Consider the following 23,560-nt stretch of genomic DNA (forward strand, 5'->3'; position numbering starts at 1 on the left):
TTGTCGGTCGACGGGATAAATCACCCCGACCGGCCAGGTGAATGGAGGAAAATCTCCTCCAAACTGAGTCCCTGGCCTATTCAAAATGACCCAAGCAAAAGTGAGGGAATCCAAGTTTATTTCCACCCCCACTCCGCGTCTTGGAACCGATGATCTTCTTGAAATTTCAGGCGGAGGAAATCTTGGGGCTTGGGTGACGCGAATTGAGATGTTCAAGCGTCAATTTGGTCGATTGTACCTCTCGTCCAAGATAAATAGTCAACGGTAGACCGTCTTTCGCTCTGGTATGCGGAGGGAAAACCATGATACGCGTCCTTCAATTTCTCCTCCTCTGTCTTGGGAGCTTGCGGGCTCTGACAGCCGCTCAGAACAGTACCGCCCCTGAATGGCCAATCCACGACAATGGACTGAATAAAGTCGTGCAATGGGACCATTATAGTTTCTATGTTCACGGTCAACGCATATTCGTTTTTTCAGGAGAGTTCCACTACTGGCGTATTCCTGTCCCCGCGCTATGGCGAGACATCCTGGAGAAGGTCAAGGCATTAGGATTCACTGGGTTCGCGTTCTATTCCAACTGGGCTTACCATGCACCCAACAATCACACAGTCGATTTCTCCACCGGCGCCCGTGATATTACGCCCATATATGAGCTGGCAAAGGAGCTTGGGATGTACATCATCGTGCGTCCTGGTCCTTACGTCAACGCGGAGGCCAATGCTGGCGGCTTCCCACTATGGTTGACGACCGGTGCATATGGTTCGACGCGAAACGACGACCCGCGGTATACTGCTGCATGGGAACCTTATTTCGCCGAAGTGTCCGAGATCACAAGCAAATACCAGATAACCGACGGCCACAACACATTTTGCTACCAGATCGAAAACGAATATGGGCAACAATGGATTGGCGATCCAGTTGATAGGAACCCTAACGAAACGGCGGCCGCTTACATGGAGCTGCTGGAAGCTTCCGCACGGAAGCATGGCATCACGGTGCCTTTGACGGGAAACGATCCCAATATGAACTCGAAGTCATGGGGTAGCGGTTGGTCGGATGCTGGAGGTAACCTTGATGTAGTGGGACTGGATTCGTACCCCTCTGTAAGTTTCCGATATTTCAAATCAGTATGTGGCTAACCGGATCAGTGCTGGAGCTGCGATGTCAGCGAATGTACAGACACAAACGGAGAATACGTCCCATATAAAGTTCTTCAATACTACGATTATTTCCAGGAAGTGCAGCCGGCGATGCCGTTTTTCATGCCTGAATTCCAAGGTGGATCCTACAATCCTTGGGATGGTCCCGAAGGTGGCTGCACTGAAGATACTGGTTCCGACTTCGCAAATCTGTTTTACAGGTGGAATATCGCCCAGCGCGTGACTGCAATGAGTCTGTACATGTTATATGGAGGTACCAACTGGGGTGGGCTCGCAGCACCAGTCACTGCAAGCAGTTACGACTACTCTGCTCCTATCTCGGAGGATCGATCCATAGGCTCCAAATATTACGAAACAAAACTGCTTGGTCTGTTCACACGGAGTGCCAAGGAACTGACAATGACCGATCGTATTGGGAACGGAACGCGGTATACTAATAACATGGCTATCAGTGCGACTGAGCTACGGAATCCTGAGACCAACGCTGCCTTTTATGTGACCATTCATGAAGACACTACCCTGGGCACAAATGAATCGTTTAAACTGCATGTCGACACATCGGAGGGAGCTCTCACCATTCCCAGGCACGGAGGCGCCATCAGACTCAACGGCCATCAGTCGAAGATCATCGTGACGGATTTCCCCATCGGGCCTGAAACACTCTTATACTCAACTGCAGAAATCTTAACTTACGCAATTTTCGACGGTAAGCCGACTCTTGTCATATGGGTCCCCACAGGTGAATCAGGAGAATTCGCAATAAAGGGTGCAAAATCAGGGACAGCCACGACTTGCCCGGACTGTTCTCCGACTGAATTCTACCGCAGCAATGGAGTGTTGACCGTTAGCTTCACGCAAGCTAAGGGGATGAGCGTATTGCAACTAGACAATGGTGTGCGGGTCATCCTGCTCGATAGAACGGCGGGATATACGTTCTGGGCGCCCGCATTGACGGATGACCCGCTTGTTCCTGAGACCGAAAGTGGTAAGCTCAAATAGTTCCTCTCCGTGCTGTTCACGTAGATTCTAACCTCGTCAATAGTCCTCGTTGGTGGACCTTATCTAGTCCGATCTTCCAGGCTTTCCGGATCTATGTTAGCCCTACGGGGAGACTCCAAGGACGAAACAACGCTAGAGATCTTCGCGCCCAGTAAGGTAAAGAAGGTTACATGGAATGGGAAGAGCATTAAAGTCTCCAGGACGCGATACGGCAGCCTCAAAGCCAATCTCGCCAAGCCTCCGTCGATTAAATTACCAGCCCTCGATGGTTGGAAGACTAGCGACAGCCTGCCAGAGCGGTTCCCAGCTTACGACGATTCTAGTCCAGCATGGGTTGGTGAGTTTTACCCCGTTAATCAAAGATAACCAGGCATTAATGATGCACAGAGGCAAATCATTTAACAACACCAAATCCCCATAAACCAGCCACGCTCCCTGTCCTTTATGCGGACGAATATGGTTTGTCATCCAAAAGTTCGTACTCCCACCTCTACTGATTTACAATCTAGGATTCCACAACGGCGTACGCCTATGGCGCGGATATTTCAACGGCTCTACCTCGGGAGTCTTCCTCAACATCCAAGGTGGCAGTGCATTGTACGTTTACCCCGGATTCTCCTAGGCCTACCACAACCCAAACTGACAGCGAATCAACAAAAAAAAAGCGGCTGGTCTGCCTACCTAAATGGCCATTTCCTCGGCTCTTACCTCGGTGATGCAGCAATCAACCAGGCAAACGGCACACTCACATTCCCTGACAACGCCCTGACAACCGATGGAACTCCCAATATCCTCCTAGTTATCCACGATGATACAGGACACGACCAAACCACCGGCGTCCTTAACCCACGCGGAATTCTCGAAGCCCGCCTCCTCCCCCCCGAGGATACAGATGGTGACAGTGTAACACCAGAGTTCACTCGCTGGCGCGTCACCGGTACCGCAGGCGGAGAATCAGACCTGGATCCCGTACGCGGCGTTTACAACGAGGACGGCCTCTACGCCGAACGCGTTGGGTGGCATCTCCCCGGTTTCGACGACAGCGAGTGGCCCGATACTGAGCCCAAAAACCCTCTCTCCTTCTCCGGTGCAACAGTGAAGTTCTTCCGCACAGTTCTCCCACCACTCGATATCCCCAAGGGCGTGGACGTATCTATCTCTTTCATCTTCTCCGCGCCGTCCGCACCCACCAGAAACAGCAGTACCGGCGATGTGAGAGCATTCCGCGCGCAGCTCTTCGTAAACGGCTACCAATATGGCCGGTTTAACCCTTATATCGGGAACCAGGTTGTATATCCCGTCCCACCGGGGATTTTGGACTACAATGGAGAGAATACAGTTGGGGTTGCAGTTTGGGCGCAGACGGAGGCCGGGGCGAGCCTTGGGTTGGATTGGAGGGTGAATTATGTTGTTGATAGTTCGCTTGACGCTGGAAATTTGGATGTGGGTGGATTGAGGCCTGGGTGGAGGGAGGAACGGCTGGCATTTGCGTGACAGTGACCCCATTATCTAAAAGCTAGGAGGTTAGTGTGGATCATCGTCAACTTCACTGGAATGCTTCATCTATATCTAGTATACCGGTATACCAGGTATCTATCTTATATAGGCTACAGATCCCATGCCCGTACTATATTCGTAAATCTAAACCCTATCTCAATCCCGGACTATCAGACCAAGAAGCGGAACCCCCGAGCGGAAGCCTGGCCCGGCACGCCACCGCTGATACCCTCACCACGATCAAGCTTCTTGTTCAGCCGGACAAGGATGGTCCTCAACGCGGTGGCAGAGAGAATAGCCACAAATGCAGTCACACAATTCACAGACATGGCAGTGACTAAATTATCCGTTAGTAGAGCCCTTTTCAAGTTCTCAGGGTAAGTTAATGCATACCAAATCTCGGCTTATCGCTATCCGGGTACATATAACTAGCATAGATACTGCTTGCATTACTAACGCAGTTAATCCCGGCCAGAGCAGCAGCGCGTTTCGACGCGGGACGAGGAAGTGTGTTTGAGATCCATCCCAGGGCGACGACATAGCCAGTATATAGAGACGGAACCATCAACATCATGGATAGGTAGCGAGGTGCAACGCTGGTGGTTGTCGCAGCGATGATGAAGGCTGCCACGGCGAGGTACAGCGGGAGTGTGATGTGGAAATACCGCTCGCCTGTCCGATCCGCGTGCCAAGCGTTGGCAAAAGCGGTTATGACGGCTAGGACGTAGGGAGGAGCAGTGAGCAGGAGGGTTTCGATGTTGCCGTAATTGAGGGTTTCGACGACGGTGGGGAAGAAGTTTGTTACAGAGGCGGACGAGACGATGCAGAGGATGAGGAGCATCTACAACAGGAGGTTAGCGAATGATACGGATGAGTAAAGAAGTTCTGTGCAAATATGGGAAACTGTACCAAGATCCAGGTCTTGATGTCGCTGAAGGCCAGCATTGCGCCATGCAGGAACGACTGCTGCTCGCTGTCGACCCAGTCATCCTCACCAATATCTTCCTCTAGTCGCCAAGCAGCTAGATGCTTCTCTTCCTCTGAGAGCCAGGTAGTTGTACGCGGAAAGTTTGGCAAGATGAAGATGGCGACAACGGCAATTGCAATAGTGATAGCCCCTTCGATGATAAACAGCCAGCGCCTGAAGAGGTCAGAAACCAACCACTTTCACCCAGGTACTCGCCGCTTACTTACCAAGCACGAAGCCCCAGCTTATAATCCATGTTACCAGTGATGCCGGCAGCAATCAACCCGGAAAAGGCTCCCGAGATCAAGGAACCAGAGTAAAGGGCTGCAGTGCGAAACCCAAGCTCCTTTCTCGTGTACCACGCGCTAAGGAAGTAAAGGCATCCAGGCTAAGGCAAGAAGTTCCGTTAGAGAACTTCATCTTTTCGAGATAAGAAATACATACGAAATAGGCAGCCTCCACGAAACCGAGGAAGAATCGAATCGCGACAAGCCCAGCATAGTTTTGAGCAGCAGCGGTGCATGTCGAAATGATACCCCAGAGGATCATAGCAGTAGGGAGGTAAATAGCAGGCTTCCCAAACTTGTTTAACAGCAAATTGGAGGGAACTAGCCGGACGTCAGAAGCGAGCATCCGGTTATATAGCATGGAACCTTACTCTGCATTAAAAGGTAGCCAACAAACAGGATACTAACGCAAGTCTGGTACTGCACTCCCTCCAACCCAAGATCCTCTTCGAGACCAGCAAGCCGAGCGGCAGCCTGGAGTGGTCTCAGCAACGGGGTTCTTGGTCAGCGGAAGCATCCAGAGTGCCACTTACGATGTTGTTCCGGTCAAGATAGTTGAGAATGTACATGATGATTATCACGGGAAGCAAATGGACGTCAATCTTGCGAATGAGGGCCTTTTCTGCCAGCTCACGCTCTTCTGGATTCAAGCTGGCCACATACGCAGGCGCCTCCTTTCTAGGGTTTGGCCGGTTAGAGTTGGCGGTTTCTTGGACGGCCTCGACATTGTCGGCATGGCTCTTGTGAGTATTCTCTTCAGGGACTTGAGATATTGAATGCCATGGAGACATGGTTCTATGGGACCGATGAGAGGAGGAAGAAGCGAGGAGAAAATATAGAAGGGGAAGGGGTGCAAGAGGAAAGGAGGGGGAACCTGGGAAGTAAAAGAGACCGCGAAGACGAATTTTGAGCCCTCATATCGGCCTGGCCCGGGACACTTTGTCGCTTGTAAAATGGTGCAACAATTCTGGGGTGATGGAGATCGGGGGAATTTGCTGATTGCTCGCTACTTCTTCCCAAGAGTAAGAACACAGGGGAAGGCCTGCCAATCGCAGAGTCGGCAGCGGGGACACCGGCCGGGGGTGAGAAGGGGGAAAGACAGAGTGCCGGTTCCGGGGGGGGACCGAGCAATCAGGATCAATAGAGGAAGCCAATTGTGGAGAGAGAGCTGGTTAATGGCGTGGGGGTCACCAAATTATGGAAGGGGATGTGTGGGGTGATGAATTGGTTATGAAGGCAGTGGAGAGGACGATGGACGAAGATGGGACAAGTAACTGTCGAAGAGACGAGGGAGGAACAACGGCGACCCCGTGATCGAGCACCCCCAGGTGACTTCTAAATCTCTCCTCATCCAAAATGTGATTCAATGCCGAACACCCTAACTCCCAAGACAGAAGAGACGAAATAAGCTTTCCCCGGCAAATGCTTCGCCTCGCCAAGGCTATTACTGGACAACAAACACCTTTGAGCCGAATTAAACACCGAAGTTCACTTCCGAGGCATTTGGCGCCGACTTTCTCAAGGACGGATCTTATCTCGGTGTAACTCCGAGCGCAGCTTTCCCATTGCAGATATGCGATACTCGGCAATGATACGCCGTTTCCCCAAGGGCTCTGTTTGCTCGAGAAGCATTGCGTCAGCAGGCGCCATCTCGTCTCTTCTCCGAAGGCGTATCGCATCACCACCGAGATTCCGCAACGTACTGACGCGAATCCTTGGTTGGACTGAAGTTTGTGAATCATCGCGTCCCCATGAGATCTTGTCTGACATCGCATCATTCAACTCTTAACCTCAGGATAGCTTCAAGGGCAACGGGACAAGAAAAAGAAGAAAAAGCAATAGTACGTCATTCAATCTACCCCGTCCTGTTTCCGTGCGGAGAGAAAGTGAAGTAAACGGGCCAGAGTCTCCACCTCAGCCGACTTATGGTAACAGCCAGCCCAGGCTCTCAGTTACTGTGTACGTTCAGCCTTCGACGAGCTACACGTGGTTTCTCAATTTCCCGTCGATTGAGTGGCCAATCGAGAGGACTTATCACCGCCTACGAACTAATGTGGTTGAGAACTAACCGCCTTAAGAGACGCAGAAACAGAGTTGAATTCAGTTCGTATGCCGTCCAACCAAATACAGTGCCAGCGACACTTGGGGAAGAAAGAAAAACAGCGTGCGTGAGATATTATAAGAACTGGGTCCACGAGCCCCGATGCTCGAGTAACAGATAGCGCAAGAGAAGAGGAGATAAAAGAAAGCCATTATGCTCTCGGCCAGTCGATAACAGATGTTCAAACTGCGCGAGATATGCAAGTGCATCGATTTCCAGAACGCGAACACACGATGAGACGTGGCTCGTGCAAGTTTGATAGTGACAGGAACAAGAAACGGAAAACTATGATACGATGAGATAATGATCGATGGTACTGCCCATTTCCACGCTTGCCGAAGACAAAATTAAAAGACCGGATGAATCGAACACAGGGCCAGAAAAAGCGAAGACGAAACCCATATACGTGACTGGATCCGGGACGGGATTGAATATATCAAATGCCCAAAATCCTGAGCGTGAAGTAGATTGGTGCCGCACAATAAAAGCGGTCGATGTCACAGAGCCTCCCACAAACAGATCCACTGTGTTTCTCTTTGTTTCTGTCCTTTGCTGGATTCCGATGGTTGGGGTGCATGCACGAAGAAATACGCATCCCAGGACAGAATTTTTGAGATATTGCTGTCACCGGAACACCAGAACTCGCATAATAAAAGACCACCAAGGTCAACCAGGGTGATCCGCAACATTGGGAGAAAGGTCAATGATGCCGAATGATCGGGTCGGGTCAAGGTATCACAGCTTAAACCGACCGCGCAACCAAAAAGACAAAGTTGCTCGAGAGAGATAAACCAGGTCTACAAGACACCAAATGTGGATGCTACACCATTCACAGATCCAATCGCCGTCTGAAGGTCAAATGAGACGCGAAAAACGAACTGAATGAGAACGCCGTTTGTAATGCTGCATTCAGAGGAAATGAGTGTAGATTTTTGAGGTTTCGTGAACCTCCATCTCCTAAAGATGATATGGGTGAGCAGTTGTCCACTAATATCCACGCACATTCTCAAAACTAACCATCTTAAAGCTGTTCAGCTCCTCCTTAATTTGCTGAGCAAGAAGTGGAGTAAGTCGGTTGCACGTCGCGATATCTCCCCGTCGATCATATTCTCCGCTCGGCCACGTCTCATGGAACTGAATTCGAGGGCTAAAGACGAGGGACTTTGGTGTAACCGTTTGCGGTCCCAAGGACGTGTTCTTCGCTCCAGGAAGCTCATCTTCTCCAGCAATTTTCACGGCGTCAGAGCGCCGATATCCGGTTCGCGGCTGGTCCTCGGGAGTGCTCGGGGCGCTGGAGTTAGGTGAGTCAGTACCGTTCTCTGTGTGTGGGCTGGGTTTCGCCGGTGTGGAATATGAGAGGCCAGAATCGGTCTCTGTAGAAACACCGATGTTAGTGAACTAGTATATGGCATGACATGGGCGCGGGGCTTACTTTTTAGAATGCCTTTCCTAACAGCCGCAAGAACTTGTGCGCGTTCTCTGTCTCCACCAACAATGCTCTTACGGGATTGCGCTACCTCGGTCAAATCATCCTCATGACTAGAGGCAGGAGGAACGGTAAGGTCCATCTTGGGGAAGGCCATCCCTCCATGAGGGAGATCCCGAGGGTCTGGGTTGGCGACAACACTCTTCCTTTCCGCCTCAACGTTCACCACAGAAACCTGGGGTGTCATTGCCTCTGCCGTAATCTCATCGGTGGAAGACGCGATCAAAGCTGACTTTGGTCGGAATAAGCCAACAAGAGAACGCGTAGATCGTTTCATTCCCTTGCCCATCTTCCGAAGCATAATCGAGGCGGAGGAAGCTGTGGAGGAAATAGACAGGTTATCCGTAGAGCTGTTGAAGAAACGGCCCTGGTGGTGGGAGTATATGCTTTCGCCCAAGCCACTAGCTTCCTGCTGTTCGGCGATAGCGGCTTGCTCGGGGCCCAATTCTTCCTTCAGTAGATCCCGGCGGGACTTGTCAACCGAGAGACCCTCTTTGCGATGGTTGTTCTGCGAGGCCTTGAGGAGCTCCGAAGCACTTCCGAATGAAAATGCCCTTCGCAGCCGTGACTTCCCTGGCCTATGTGGATCGTTCTTTGTAAGCTCTGCTAACCGCTGCGAGGCAGGGCTCATCAACTTAGGTTGATCTTGTTGATTTGCCTGGGAGCCCTCCGGAGACGTAGGTTCCGCAGATACGGGTTGAGACAATGGGGACGGTTTGGGGGTGCGCTTAGTATCGTCCAATATTGTGGCGGGCTTAGGAGGTAGGCTGCTGGGTTCGGCTTGTGGATCACGGATCTAGTAGAACGTCAGCGATAAAGAGCGGAAATTCGGTGGTTCAAAGTCCTTACAGATGATGTTGAGGAGCGCGCAGAATGGACGCTCCCCGAAACATCTTTATGGGATTGGGCCGACCTGGGCCGATCTTGGTCAAAGTAATCCTGCCCCTTAGGCATAGGAATTGGAGACGACGCCGGCAAATTGAGCTGAAGATTGATGAGCCCGGTGTTGTCAATATTTCCCCAGCTTCTCCGCCGATACCTCTTCGCCAGCTCAGGTTGTGGCTTTTCTGAGAATGCTGCATCGTCTGCACTGGGAGCTCTAGTATGACCGATACTATGAGAGCCACTATCAGGCACGAGGCTCCTGGTTCCTAGTTGTCCGGAAACAGCCGGTTGTTGCGGGTTTTCGTCCGAAATAGGAGGAGACTGACGGGCCGATCCAGATCCATTCGCCGGGAGGGCCCCAGGCTGGGCTCCTGTGGGAGCATCTGATCGACGGTTGCCACGTCGATAGCGATCAGGAGAGGGGCGGGAGACGGTAGGTGAGGATATGTTCATGAAAGGTGGTGCGGGAGAAGGTAGGTTGGCGGTAGATAAGGGGCGGGTTTGAGTGTCACTTCGAAGCTGTCTAGAAGGGATCGCCGTGTCGTCTTTGGACATATATGAGTGGACAGAAGAATTTGAAGATGATGTAGATACAGAACCAGCTGCAGTGTGATGGGCAGGTCGTGAGATGGTTCCGGCTTGGGCAGCATTCGCAGGGGCTTGGGGTGCTGAAGGTGCGGAAGAGGTTCGATGCTCAGGTCTCAAACTAGGAGACCACGACTGACGATTTTGCATGTTGGGTGAATTGGAGAGGTTGGGGGTGCTGGTGAAGGCGTAGGGGGTCACAACCTGATGGCCCGGCCTATGGCCCCCAGAATTACCTGCCGTGTTGTATGTATTCCAAGACATGGCTGGATTTCGCGAGTTTGTTTGCTGTAAAGACTGAGACGTTGTGAAGGCACCCGAAGAGGAGGAAGGGCGAGTCTGGAGCACCGGAACCGCGCTGCTTTGCTGGGGAATCGTCTGTACCAACGCTGCCATGTTTGTTCTCCTCTACTAATCAGATAGTGATCGAATCCGACGCGTAGAAACGGCGTCTTTCGAAATTGCTTAACCGACGAAACAATGGGAATGGATTCCTTCAGTGCCGCAAATGAAGCAGTGTATAGCGTCGGAGAGGAACTCGAGCGAAGGAACGGCAGGGCGAAACAGGGGAGAATCTGTACCACATATCCTTCAGTTAGTATTGTACGACCAGAACAACAAGCTCGTAGATTGGGTGAAGACCACATAAAACGAAGGTTTATCAGACAAATGAGGATAGGGGTAAGGAGGGTGTTCTTTGCAGCCAAAAGAGCATACCTGATCTAACAAAGTGCTCGTAGCTCGATTATATTGTTACAGATGATCAAAGAGAACGCTCAGATAGATGCAGAAAAGCGAATGCCGTCGAGAGCACGAAGAAAGAAGCGAAAGTTTCGGATCGAAAGAAGGCCGAGGAGGAATCAGCGACGAGGGACAGTGCAAGGAACACAAGGTAGATGCTGACTAGAGCAGTCTAGCCATATGTAAAGGTACAGGGAGGCGGCGAAGAGAGAGGAGAAGAACAGAGGAGAAAAAGAAGTGAAGATGACAACTAACAAGGAAGCCGGAAAGATAAGGGGAGCAGGGGAAGAGAAACGAAAGGAAACAGGACCAGATCCCCGAGAATGACACAGAACTTCTGATTCAAGCAGAAGACGCGCCGTTCCGGCGGACTGGAGGATGGGGGAGAAGGGCAAAAGAAGGGAAGAAATCAAGAAAGGTTGAGGATGGGGAGGAAGAAAGAGGGACGCGATGCTGAGACTGAGGAGGAGCACTGGAATGATGATGAGATGCTCAATTAGGGGAGGGAGGCCGACTGACAGGCGGAGACGGACGGGCGGGATTCTCCTCTGAGCGCGAAAAGGGACAACGCCTGGCACAGCTCCCCTTCGTCTTTTTTTCTTTTGCGATCGATGATGACGACAAAAAAAAATTTGACGTCTTCTGTTTGTCTTGGCCGTCTTCTCTGTATTTTCAAGAAGAGGGACGGTCAAGAGGAGGGAAGGGGACACAGAGCGAGGGAGGGAAAGTTTTCTGGGTGCAGATTCAGAGCCCACGAGGGGGAGGCAGATCGATTAGCGGCTTCGTTGACATGCGAAATTCCTCATCAATCAGCAATATGAAGAGAGTTACGAAATCCAAATGGCGATGACTCTCCGTGCAGCTGCAAGTCATACCAGAAACAGCTGAGAGTCGTCCGAACGATCGCCAACAGGAGGCAGTCTCTGTTGTCATGACCATTATTCTTTGTATTATCATGATCATCGCCGTTGGTCGCAAGGCTTTATCGAGTTCCTCCGGACAATGATCCCCACTGTCTTTTCTTACATGATCAAGTTCAAGTTTCATTCAGAGTGTTGATTTTCGTTGTGTTCGGTTTGTATGCCCATCATGAGGTTCGAATCCCTCCCCACAGACGAAACGCTAATTAATTCTCCTGGATCTGCCTCTCCCCCCGCAGCCAACCAGCATCATCAAATTCTCAAAAGGGGTAAGACATCTTTGGGGCTGGACAGAAAGGGGAGTTTGGTCATTGGATGCTCGTGGGCTTCTTCTTAGTCATTGACTCTTGTCCTCAGGTTCTCTCAATTGACTTTGGTAATTTAATGGTTCAGCGCCGCTGGCAGTTGTAAACAAGACCTGACAGCTCTGAGGGCAATCTGTGGTTCCGACCCTGATCCAACAACTACACCTTTGGACTACTGGTAGAATGAATGCGGCCTGGATTCCATCCCGAGTTTCACTGCTGGCAATCGCACAACCACATTATGATTCCGGCTTTGAATCTGGTGTTTGGGTGGAGGAAGTCAACCATTCTCCGTTAAGAACCCGAGGTAAGTATCAAGGCTGGAACTTGTAAAATCACCAGCCAATGGTACAGCCAAAAACCACCGCCTTCTCCATCCATGGATTCAAGTTGTTTCTCGACATCCTCAATACGGCAAAAGAGGGGCTCAAAGAATGTTCCAAGGCGAAAAGAAGGTCTCCGATGCTGAGAGGGACGAAATGTCGCTGGTGACAAGGATTCGGCTCCCATCCCTACCAGCAATCTCGGTTGACGGATCATCAACGTGAAGTCGTGTCGTTTTAGATCAGCAGCGTGCTGAATTATTGCAAGATTTCATCCGTTTATTCAAGTCGCTGAAGAATCCTGAAAACCCTCAGAGGCCCAGAGACGGAGGCACAAAGAGAGAACCGCTGGGAGGACAGGGTGGGCAAGCTCGTCAGCCGCGATGTTACCAGAAGCCCAGCCCGGACCTCAAAGACTGGAACGCTAAAACAAAGATAGCACGGTGGCGTTGATAGCACTGCTGGATATTCCTTCGTATTTAATCTCGTCCTCGCAGTTTGAAGCCTTGGACCATCTCTGAGGCAAAATGAGCGCTCAACCGGAACCAAGGGTGTTCTGCCCGAATACTGAAACAGATACAATGCGATTAGAGCGTAGATCATAGCTCCGGATCTTCCTCATCAAATTCCCATGACTCGTTTCAGACCGCCAGCCTGACATCGAAGGCGCAACAATTCTCCATCCTCGCGATTCTTTTTCTAGAACAACTCCCGCTTCACCCTTGAAGAACGAGAAGAATCTCACGCATTCCCACGGTTCACCGTTCGGCAAGGGAGGTTCTGAGGTCATAACAACCCAAACTCCTGCAACCCCTGGGAATTTCCCGTGGTTTGGTTCCATGGATCTGACTGTTCCTCGATGGGGTAAGTTAACCTAATCAATCCATGTTCCAACCCGGCGGAGACGGAGCTTGTGTTCTAAACTGCTCCATGTCCACCTGGCTGTGAAGCACGACTCGTGTTACCACAGAATTGTCCGCCACTGCAAGGCTGGATGCTTCTCGGCGCAGCTGAGCTTCGGCAAGACAGACTCAGAATTGCCTATCATTGATCGAACAGGGTCGTCACTGCTCCCCACGTACATACTCCATGCGGCGTCACCATTATCAACAATTGCATCTGCCAGACACCTCTGATTGAAGCATCGTAGGCTCTCATCTACGGTCGTGCACCCATCGCCACCTTCCGCGTAGATTTCATATGCATACAAAAAGGGGGGGGTCACCAGGATGAGCCAGAAAGCTTGAAGTGAACAATAATAGTCTCTTTCGAGACTGCAGCCACAAGCCTGAAATATATATTAGTCAAATTCCTGGTTATCAAGGCTGGCGCTTGGGGCGTGTCCCTTGGTTCTTCTCAGCCAGGAACAGCGAAGAACGACGTGATCGCACCCATATCAATTTCAGCACAGACCCAATTCGCATCCTCATTGAAGTGCCTCATCTCGAAAGCTCCAAGTCCCCAAGGCTCAAGTCCACGGGACTCGGAACTCCATGATTGTGGACTTCGACTGAGGAGCGCGCATGCAGATCAACCACAGTTTGGAAGGAGTTCCCGCGTGATCGACAAAGCAACGCCGCCGTTTCAGCTTTTCGCTTTTTCCCGCGTCATCCTGGAGTTGTTATCCTTCTGAGGTCCTGTCCTCCTGCTCGCACTGTTGGATTGGCTTTGATGGACCCTGACTGTGAAACTAAAGACATGGTTCTCTCGGACGAGGGATCTTCTCGGGTGAATCGCCTTGGGCTCTCGCGATTCAAGAGTTCGCACGGGCGCAACCGCCAAAGTCTTCGACGGCCTTCCTGCCTTTGAAGCTCGTATCGGGACGCCAGAGCTGAGCTTATCAGATTGAAGAGATGTTGACTGGGCTCTTCGCTCTTTGTGTGAGCTCACTTCCATTTCAAAATAATCAATCACCTTAACTCGATCCCAATCGGTGAACCTTCGTCTTGTCCCTTCACCACGATCCAGAACACAGCCAAAGTGGACTTACCCCACAAACTCAGACCGCTCTTCAATCGCTGTCCTACCTCTTCACTCATGATGCCTGTATCGGCTCTATCGGATGATCGCAATTGACCACTGACTGCGCCGGTGGCGATTGGCCCCCTGTTCAATATAACAAGTCTTGTCTCTCCGGGCAAGCTTGAGGGGCCAGAACACAACACAAGCAACGCGTTCCTGTGGGGGAGTTATCATCGTTAAGAGAAACTCAGCCGCTTGAAGATTCTACTCGGGGAAAATGATTTAATCTGGAGTTCTACCTCTGCAGAGAGATGCACGACCGTGACTCGACCGCAATCCAAATTTCGAAAAACAAAAGACAATGGCTGGTAACGCCCCAAAGTTGAACGACGCGATTCATCCCAGCCGTTGAACCATTCGGCTCGAATGCCCTGGAAGCGCCCAGCCGGCCATCAATGCACGCTCCCTGTGCGCCGGGGCGTTCTGCGGCCCTGTCTGGATCCTTGTACACGACGACAAAAGCACGAGTGGCACGGTGGCAGAAGGAAGGATAATAATCCGGGATCGCAAGTCCTGATCTGTAGGAATCGCAGGATGTTGATAAAGCTTGGATCCTAACTTGCGGTGCTTTTTAATGGCAGAATTTCGCGATCAAAATAGAGCACACACCTTCTGAGAGAAGGACAGTTTGCTCCCTTTCATGATTCTCGTTGTCCTTCAAGCCAAGGTTCCATCGGAGATGGACGGCATCAATCAGTGGCGTCGTGCGCGGCTCGTCGTACTTCCGACCCTTGGTAGAATCTGCATGTCGCTGGAACTGGAAATAGGCAAAGCGGGGGTTGGGTTGGTCCAGTCAGGATGGAGTCGGTATCCGTGGGGAGGATTGAACAACCAAGGCTCGTTTGGAGTTTGTCCCGATAAAGCCTCGAGGACCAAAGGCCCATCAGAGTACTATGTGGTTTCGCTATCAGATCTGATTTGGGCGGCTTCCCCCTTGTTGGTCCTGGCTTTTTGATGGAATCTAGGGTTTCTATTGGCACCTTATGAACCTGGGAAATTTGGACGAAGCTGGTGACAAAGAGGTGCTAGATTTCCCTCCCGCAAGGGGTTCACAGCATAATTTTGGAACCTTTTCACCCTCATCGTCATGCGACGTCAAGTCTATTATCTTTACAGGTCATTAGATCCCATCGGTAGAGAAGAATAGCTAGGTACTCCTCAGAGCAACACTGGTGGAATCCTGATCAACTAGAATCCCAGGTCACCGCCATCGTCTCCGAAGTCTTCGGACACATCCATACCCTCACCGGCCTCGTCCAATCCCTCAAACACCATGAATTTCTCGTTCTTCGCGTCCGTCCCCTCTTCGACCACCATTCCGTCTTGGATCTCGCAGTCCTTCAGCACGCTCTCGCGCTCGATTTTACTGCGGCGTCCGACAATGCATCCAGTTAATTGACAGCGTTCACCAATGACCGCTCCGTCCATGACGAGGCAGCGGGTTAACCGGGCACCGCTCGCTATGTGGCAGTTTGCGGAAATGACGGTTTCCTTGATGACACATTTCTCATCGACCGTGACGTTGGGGCCTAGTAGACAGTCCGACTTGGTTACCGTGCATCGCTGGGCTATCCCTGCAGGGTAGGCTACTTTCTGTTGGTGCGCAAAGGGTGAAGCGGCGACTCGGCCGACTTCCTCGATGGACTCGAGCTTTGCAAGGCGGAGTGAAACAGAGAGGAGAAGGGCTGAGGTGTCGACGCGCCTGATCAGAGGCGCAGAGGGTAGAGACGAATGCATGTAAGCTAGTATCGGGGGAATGGTGAGATTTTCGGGCCTGGGCGGCTCGATGCCCGAGCCAGAGCCTGAGGTTCTGACCCGAGAGGCGAATTGGAATTCGCTGGCCGATTCGGGCGATGATGGGTCGGGGCACTCCCTAGAACTAGCCTTGGTGGTACTCATGGCCTTTATATCGATCTCCTCTTCCAGCGATTCATCGTCCACGCTTCCACTCTCTCCATGCTTGTGACTTGACGGTTGTAAAACTTCGTTGAGTCGGAGCTTGGTTCCCAGCCCTGTCTGCCAATTTGACTTCGCCCACCATCCTACAAGGTCTTCACTGACACTTTCAAACTTCTCATTGAGCCGCACAAAGTCCTTGACCCAGAATGGAAGTATATAGATATGGCCGTCGCGATAGCTTGTCAGCATCTTCACCTTTGCGTGTTTCTTCACAAGCGAATGACGGATAAGCAGCCCCTTGTCCTCCTCCATTCTCTCTTTGACCGTATCCATTGGCATGGAGAGTACTAACTTGGATAGCCCGAATCGGATCGCGGCTGGCTCATGCGCAGAGTGGGAGACTGCGGGTGCTTCATCTCGCTCAAGAGGAGCAGTGGCCACAAAATCGGACACTTCACCCTTGATACTTTCTTCCCTCCCTTTTGTTTGGTAATACACAGCTAAGCCGCCCCGGCGCCCCACTGCCTCACCACCCATCCCAATTGTCTTTGGACCGTTTGTGCTCCACCCTCCACTCAACGTTGATCCGCCAAGGGCGCTTTGAGATACCATCCAGGCCCCGAGGAGGGACTCTCCGGGAATGTCGCAGATGAGGTCGCAGGGGAGGAGGAGAAAATCTGACTTGATACATGCTTGGACTTCCGGAAGTCGTAGCAGTTCGGCGGTGCCCGTTGTTAATGTTAGGCCGGTGGGTGCTAGAACGGATGGGGAAGGCGATGGAAGAGAGGTGAGGTGAGGATTTTGTGATAGAGCGGCCTCGAGAGGAGCTTGGCTGGGAGGAGGAGTAATAAGGGTTATGTCTGACCACGGTTGTTAGAATGCTTGGTGGTTGGAGTACGGAATTGAAGGTCGATGCCTACTTGTTATGCCTTGTCTGTAGCACCAGTCTAGAGGATAGAATACCATAGGACGGTTTGCGACGGGAATCAACGCCTTCGGAAATTCCTCCGGGTTTGAAGTAAAGGTGTTGAGAGACACGCCTGGCCCACAGAGAATGAGTGCTTGGAACCCCGTCGGGGGCACTGGAACGGAGTGTGGCATTGCGAGCGAACGGCACGATAAGTCAATCTGCCTTATCTAGCTGCGATTGCGCCGGCTGTGGACTCGTGAACTGGCCCGGTAACTGATCTGTGATGCCACCGCGGGGATGAGGGGAAGGAATTGAGATGAGCTGGAGGTATCGTTGAGGTTGGTCGTGAAAGTCCCGTGATTCATATCATAGATCAACGTCAAGAATAATTGCAGTACTGGCTAGCTGGAACACGAAGATTAAGCCTGGAAAGGTTGTCGCGTCTTGTCTGCGCATCGTGAGTCAAAGATGAGGACTATTTTTCGAGCGAAAGCGCCGTCTCACGTGCCGATAGGTAGGAATGACTAAGCTGTGCTGCCAAATGCAAATAATACAAACAAAGTTGCGACGCTCCCGTAAACACCGCGGTAAAAACAAAGCGTCACCAGCCACATGTTTGTCGCCCGCCCCGAGGCCCCAGCCGTCCCCATAGTTCTTCCTCCTTTCTCTCGTCAGATCCCAGCCCCCACCACATTCCATTGATCCTACCACGACCTTGAGATGTGAATACAATTCATCGCGACAGACCTGAAGCATATGCGCCATCTGTAATTCCTATCGTTGACCGCAATGTCTCATTCCCAAGATGCTCGCCATCGGCGGGTAGGTACCGGCTTCAGCTCGTCTGGGCAGCGTACCGTCATGGGGTACTGGGTACCTCTCGCGATGACCGTTGGCATTGCGGCAATTGGCGTTGCCACTTGGATCTGGACCGAGCGCAATGAAGGAGACGATGAAGATGATCGTGACCACCCTCGTTATATTGGGCAGCAACCCCCTGGTGGTTCGAGTGGGGTGTCATTCTCACGCGGCGAATTCGAAGGTGACTACGCACGAGCGACGGGCGCAAGTATCCATGGCGATTCTCAGGAAGATGCTAGCATGGTGGCTCGCATGCAGGGAGCTCTGCGTCGTACGCCGAGTCCGCAGCAGATCTTCGATGGAGCGAGCAAAAGGGTTGTTGCCGGTATGGCGGCGGCGGGGGCTTTTGTTGGGGGTGCCCTAACTTCAATTAGAGAGGAGAACAGAGGCGATTTTGAAGATCATTCGCGGTGGTCAGAGGAGGCGCAATCCCGAGACCAGCAAAGAAACCAGCCAGATACAACCGCTCCCACCACGACTGACCTTCCTCTGACGCGTGGAATTGCCAGTGGTCCTCCAGCAACAGGGGACAAAAGGAAGAAGACAGTTTTAATTGTGGTATCCTCAGAATCATCGCATTTAAGCCCTGAAGATTTGATCTCCGACCATGTGGTACGTCACCGTGTGAGCTGTCAGTGGTTTGACTAATGTCTCGGCGTGCTAACAAGTCTCGCTTGCAGTCCATTCTCTCTCACCTTCCCGAACACATCAACCCTGATGACGCCAAGATTTTTGTCCTCATTTACGCACCTGGCTTGAAGCATGCTCCGAACCAAGGCAGCTCGTCTAATCCGTTGTCTGTCACGTCGTCATACTCGAACATTGCTCATGAGGAAGCTACCGCATCCGCCGAGGCGACTACCGGTGATCTCTCGACGTTAGAACCCCGACAAGTTGAGGAACCGGAGGGCACAACACCCCTATTTAACACGCTATACACACAAGGTCAGGCTATTGTTGAAAAGGACACTATGATCATGCCTTTCAGTACGCTTACTGGATATGTACATCTGGTCCGCCACCTTTCTCCTGATACCGTCTACGTTCAAGAGTCTTTGACGGGCGTGGATGGGAGCGCCGTGCACCATATATCCGGCTGGGTTAGGCAGGTCGTGGTTGTTGTCGGCGATGAGGGCGGCCGCGGTGGCCTGATTGATAGCGATGACGAATCCACGCTTGCTGATAAGAGCGACAAATGGTGGCGCAAAGAGGGCGTTACTGGGATCGGCAAGCGTATCGACGTCGTTGATGTGCTCCGTGTCGGAGATGACTGGCGACGCAGGATCAGTGGCCATGATTAGTGGAGGCCAACATACTATCCCGGCGCCGGCACGCACAATCTTCTACTGATATGAGTCTTATTCTTGGAGGTTTATATTGCGTTTCTCTGCTTGTCTTACTTTATTCTGGATGATCATGGTGTGATTCCCTAGCTTGATGATTTGTGTTTCTGAACCTTGAATATCGTGTTGCTGTGAATAATGCATGATGGCAAGGAATACAAAGTAAATACCAACCTGGTGGCATATGTGTCTTCACAAACATGCGCCTCTTGCATGCTGGGAAATTGATCTCGGTCATCATGCTCTACATAACCCCATCATTGCCCCATAGTTGGATGAAAATCACGTGATGTCAAGCCCCAAAGCGGCCATCACCTGACCAGGCCTGACGGTCTCCTTCAACGACGTCTTGGCTTGGCATCAATCAACTCCTTCTCGCAGTCGCCATCGCTTTGATCACTTGCTCTGGATCCTCTGCTTTCAGCAGGCGTCTGTCTTCGATGGGTCCCAGCACTCCCTTTCTCTAGCGACCTTGGCAATCTTGAAGGCCTCCGCGTCAAATCCCACCCTTCCCTTTGTCGCTACCCTCCGCGCCCTCCGCTCCCCACATGTCTCGTCCCCCGGTTATATCATCCACGATCGATTTTCGGAGTACAGTTTCAGCCTACTTTCCCGAGTTCACGTTCCGATAAGTCGCGCCTACAAGCCATCGACCGGGATCTCATTCCGGTATTGCCTCCGAAAAGATGGCGACGGCGATTTCCAAAACCACGTCTCATCCCCCTAAGATGAAGCGACCCCCCCCGCCATTCCTCCAGACCGGAGTCAACGGTGTTAAGCCTCAGCCATCTTCATCCTCTCCTCCTACCACATCTAAGCGTCTTCCCGGGGCTGGACAGTCCGCGGCGGCGAGTTCTACAAACCACCCCGTCACGAATGGCGTCAATGGCATCACCAATTCGAGTAACACTCCTGTCAAGGGTCCTTTGGGCCGACCCAGGAAGGAGGCACAGAGACCCAGCGACCAAGGGGCGAAGTCACAACGGCCGATGTCAAAGACCTCGCCTTCGGATCAGGATCACCGGTCAGGGAAAGCATTACCCGAGCCATACGGTGGGTGCCGCCAGGACTCTGATTTGATGTGGGTCAAGCTTTTACTGATTGACATATACACACTGCAGTTAAAACAACGTCATATATTCTGAAGAAATTTGCAAAGTTCCCTCCGTCACTTATACTCCACCTTCACCCTACGCATTTCCGCTTTGAGCAGCAAGATGGAAGTTTCCCATATAACTCAGAGATGAAGGTCATCATTGAACATATCCGTGCGGGTACTGTCCCGCATGACATGATGGAGGAGTTGTTACGCGCTAATGTCCTCTTCTACGAAGGTGAGACTTCTTTCATTGTAAATTGTTATTGGATTGATCGATTGCTAACTGGCCACCTCGGGTCAGGTTGCCTTATTGTGCGGGTGGTCGATCACAAATCAGTATCCGCACAAACTCGGAAATCTAGTGCTCCCTCTTCAAACGATAGTAACACGCCATTTTCCATTCACAACTACAATGAACATATCACTCCATCACCCTATGTACCATATCCGAAACAGAACCAATTGGCATCAGAAAAATTGACTGGCAAAGATACCGCTGGGAACCAGCCGGATACGAAAGATGGCGGAGAACCGAATACCCAGCCCCAGGAGACACCTGGGGAGGCTGGGGAGGCCTTGCAGCCGAAACAACCTTCCTCGAAGCCTCGTGTATTCACGACTGTTCTCCATCCCACTCCGCGGTCGCTACAGGCGGAGCTGACCTTACTTGCGACAACGCCCGACCGAAGAGCCGCGAAGCTAACTGTGTCCGCCTCGTCTCGTTCCCAAGTACCATCTTCAACTGCTCCTCCATCTCCTGGTGCATCATCCGCTCAGCCTGAGCGGGGACATGTGGCAAAAAGACAGAAAATGCTCGTCGAACCGCATGAACTCCTAGAGTGCGAGTCTAAGTTGACCAAAGCTCTTGCGCCACCACTGTTCTTAGATCCTGTTGATAGCTTGGAAGGTGCCCACAATCTCCTGAAATACCTGGAGAGCCCACTTCACAGCGACACTCCTCCTTCGCCAAAGAGGAGGAAGCGCACAGTGGCAGAATTGGCAGCAGATGAAGCCCTGGCAGCCGAAGAAGAGAGGTTCATGCTTATCATGGATGAGAGGCTGGAGCCCACTTCGTCGGGAGCTGCTGGAGGACCTAAGTCTGCTGCTGTGGACGACACTGGAGGTGCAGTACCTTTCGAACCTCGTTTCTCTCGATTCAAGACTTTGGAGAACATCCGCATGCAACATGAGGAGAAAGCCAAACGCGACCACGAAATCAAGATGAAGCAAGAACAGATCAAGAGACAACAACAGGAGCAGGAGAGAGAAAGACGTCGCATAACAGAGCAACGGCAGGCTGAAGAGCAGGCTAAAGAGGAGAATAGAAGACAACACATCGCGGCGCAGCAAGCGCAGGCACAGCTTGCAGCGCAGCAACAGAACCGACACGTTATGGCACAGTCCAACGGCGTCAGTCAAGCACCCCAAACTTCGCCCGTCGTACGCCAGCAAACACCTCTCAATACTTCATCCCCGCTTGTCAGTAGTGCAATGGCCACCCAAGGCGGCGTTCCCATGGCTTTGACGTCTTCTGTGCAGGGCGCCGGTAGCCCCCAGAGACCCCCCTCTGCTTTACAGCATGCGCACCCAAATATGATGAGCCATCCCATGGTATCGTCTCGGAGTCAGCAAGGGCAGAGCAGGCACGGTACTCCGCAAATGACACAGGGAACGCCGGCAATGTCACAAGCAACTCCGGTAATGCGCAATGCTACGCCTACTCAGCGTATGAGCCATGCCAGCCCGCCTCGCTCATCAATGGCCGCAACGCCTGTGATGAATCAGGCTATGATGGCAACGCCGCACATGGGTGGCGGAATGAGCCTCACGCCACAGCAGCAGCAACAATTCTTGATGCAAAGACAGCAGATGCTCGCTCAGCAAGGGCATCTCAACCACAGTCAGCTCACTCCACAACAATTTGCTCAGTTGCAAGCAAACATGCACGCACAGCAGAATATTCAAAACCATCAACAACAGGTGATGCAGCAGCAGCAACAGCAGCAGCAGAACCCTCAGCCCCAGCAGCAGAAGTTCCAGAACCCCCAGGCATATCAGGCTCAGTTGATGCGCGCGCAGCTGGCACAAATGCAGATGGCCCAACACCAACAACGGCAGCAACAACAACCGCAACCGCAACCGCAAACCCAACAGCAGCCGCAGCCCCAACAGGGACAAATGCTTCAAAACAGCACGCAGATGAACGCCCAGCAACAGCAGCAGCAGATGTTGATGGTGGCGGCTCAAGCAAATGGCGGCCAAATACCGCAAAACATGCAGAACATGAATATGCAACCCAGAGTGAATGCAAGCCAGAGGTATACCCAGCTTTACCAGCAGCGGCTGTCAAGACTAAGGCAGGATATGGCTACTCGTCTCATGCCCCAATATGGACCTCCCACCCAGTATCCACCACAAGTTGCGCAGGAATTTAGTGTCGGCCTCGAACAAGCTGCCAAAGGCTTCGTGCAAGATATTATGCGACGTGACCGTGCTGAAATGGCTGCTGTTCAGCAGCGACAGGCCCAAGCTGCTGCGCACCATGCCCAGGCGGTACAACAACAGCAGCATAACATGATGCAGAACGGAATGGGCAAGTAGAGTTGGTTTTTTTTGACGTTAACGACTAATGGCTTGGAGGCAGCAATTTTGTTTTACACAGCTATAACTTTTGAGTCCTCACCTTTCTATTACCACCCATCGAACCTGAGGGTTTTTGCCCAGCTATATGGGACATCATCCTCCCGTTCTATCCCACCCTCACCATACTTCTTTACTTCTATTCTCACCGGAACTTTTTGCTTATTTCATTTGGGAGCAGTGTACAGGAACAATAAGCAGGGATTTGAGATAAACAGGGGTGGCCGGCGTTTGTTGCTTGATCTTAGTTGGTTCTTGCACATTTTTTTCTTCTTGTTCTTTTTGCTCTTTCTGTCTAACTACCTCTTTATTCCTCGCTGCTTCTTTCTTGTTTATGCTACACCTTGGGCAATTGTATCATTGGGACAGGTATTGATTTGTTGGGCAGGGAGCAAGAAAGCAGACTTGATACCATTTTTGTAACCGGCGCTCAGTTTAGTTGCTATCGGATCAGCCAAATCGGCTTATTGGTCAGTTATTGCGCTGTACTAAATAGGACTAAGTAGGTGATATAAGGTATCTCAGCAATT

General features: G+C 51.7%; 7 protein-coding genes across 7 annotated transcripts; 3 read left to right on the forward strand and 4 right to left on the reverse strand.

The window, feature by feature from the left end:
* Nucleotides 1–302: 302 nt before the first annotated feature.
* Nucleotides 303–3,653, forward strand: BJX67DRAFT_369352 (glycoside hydrolase family 35 protein; the record flags this gene model as incomplete). Its single annotated transcript, XM_071030750.1, has 6 exons — nt 303–1,103; nt 1,149–2,145; nt 2,203–2,496; nt 2,547–2,618; nt 2,669–2,756; nt 2,825–3,653. The coding sequence occupies 6 exons, from the start codon at nt 303–305 to the stop codon at nt 3,651–3,653; spliced, it is 3,081 nt and encodes a 1,026-aa protein (XP_070890777.1).
* Nucleotides 3,654–3,739: 86 nt separating this feature from the next.
* Nucleotides 3,740–5,874, reverse strand: BJX67DRAFT_87462 (putative MFS transporter). The gene is made up of 7 exons (XM_071035574.1): nt 5,444–5,874; nt 5,282–5,384; nt 5,068–5,231; nt 4,851–5,011; nt 4,566–4,797; nt 4,050–4,497; nt 3,740–3,993 (listed from the first exon to the last, which is right to left on the reverse strand). The coding sequence occupies exons 1-7, from the start codon at nt 5,699–5,701 to the stop codon at nt 3,827–3,829; spliced, it is 1,533 nt and encodes a 510-aa protein (XP_070890778.1). The 5' UTR covers nt 5,702–5,874; the 3' UTR covers nt 3,740–3,826.
* A 2,046-nt stretch (nt 5,875–7,920) lies between these two features.
* BJX67DRAFT_369354 (uncharacterized protein) lies at nt 7,921–10,363 on the reverse strand (the record flags this gene model as incomplete). The annotated part of the gene is made up of 4 exons (XM_071030751.1): nt 7,921–7,968; nt 8,029–8,384; nt 8,444–9,293; nt 9,347–10,363. The coding sequence occupies 4 exons, from the start codon at nt 10,361–10,363 to the stop codon at nt 7,921–7,923; spliced, it is 2,271 nt and encodes a 756-aa protein (XP_070890779.1).
* Nucleotides 10,364–12,004: 1,641 nt separating this feature from the next.
* On the reverse strand, nt 12,005–12,761 carry BJX67DRAFT_340658 (uncharacterized protein). Its single transcript, XM_071027811.1, has one exon. The coding sequence runs from the start codon at nt 12,471–12,473 to the stop codon at nt 12,228–12,230; it is 246 nt and encodes an 81-aa protein (XP_070890780.1). The 5' UTR covers nt 12,474–12,761; the 3' UTR covers nt 12,005–12,227.
* A 2,553-nt stretch (nt 12,762–15,314) lies between these two features.
* Nucleotides 15,315–17,278, reverse strand: BJX67DRAFT_387989 (translation initiation factor eIF2B subunit gamma; the record flags this gene model as incomplete). The annotated part of the gene is made up of 2 exons (XM_071034320.1): nt 15,315–17,037; nt 17,098–17,278. The coding sequence occupies 2 exons, from the start codon at nt 17,276–17,278 to the stop codon at nt 15,467–15,469; spliced, it is 1,752 nt and encodes a 583-aa protein (XP_070890781.1). The 3' UTR covers nt 15,315–15,466.
* Nucleotides 17,279–17,542: 264 nt separating this feature from the next.
* BJX67DRAFT_340662 (uncharacterized protein) lies at nt 17,543–19,600 on the forward strand. The gene is made up of 2 exons (XM_071027812.1): nt 17,543–18,560; nt 18,629–19,600. Exons 1-2 carry the CDS (start codon nt 17,877–17,879, stop codon nt 19,247–19,249), a joined length of 1,305 nt encoding a protein of 434 aa, XP_070890782.1. The 5' UTR covers nt 17,543–17,876; the 3' UTR covers nt 19,250–19,600.
* Nucleotides 19,601–19,653: 53 nt separating this feature from the next.
* On the forward strand, nt 19,654–23,260 carry BJX67DRAFT_87876 (uncharacterized protein). Its single transcript, XM_071035576.1, has 3 exons — nt 19,654–20,344; nt 20,413–20,625; nt 20,692–23,260. The coding sequence occupies exons 1-3, from the start codon at nt 19,978–19,980 to the stop codon at nt 22,989–22,991; spliced, it is 2,880 nt and encodes a 959-aa protein (XP_070890783.1). The 5' UTR covers nt 19,654–19,977; the 3' UTR covers nt 22,992–23,260.
* Nucleotides 23,261–23,560: the final 300 nt, after the last annotated feature.

Source organism: Aspergillus lucknowensis, assembly GCF_044049455.1.
Source record: "Aspergillus lucknowensis strain CBS 449.75 chromosome Unknown BJX67scaffold_2, whole genome shotgun sequence".
Lineage (NCBI taxonomy): Eukaryota > Fungi > Ascomycota > Eurotiomycetes > Eurotiales > Aspergillaceae > Aspergillus > Aspergillus lucknowensis.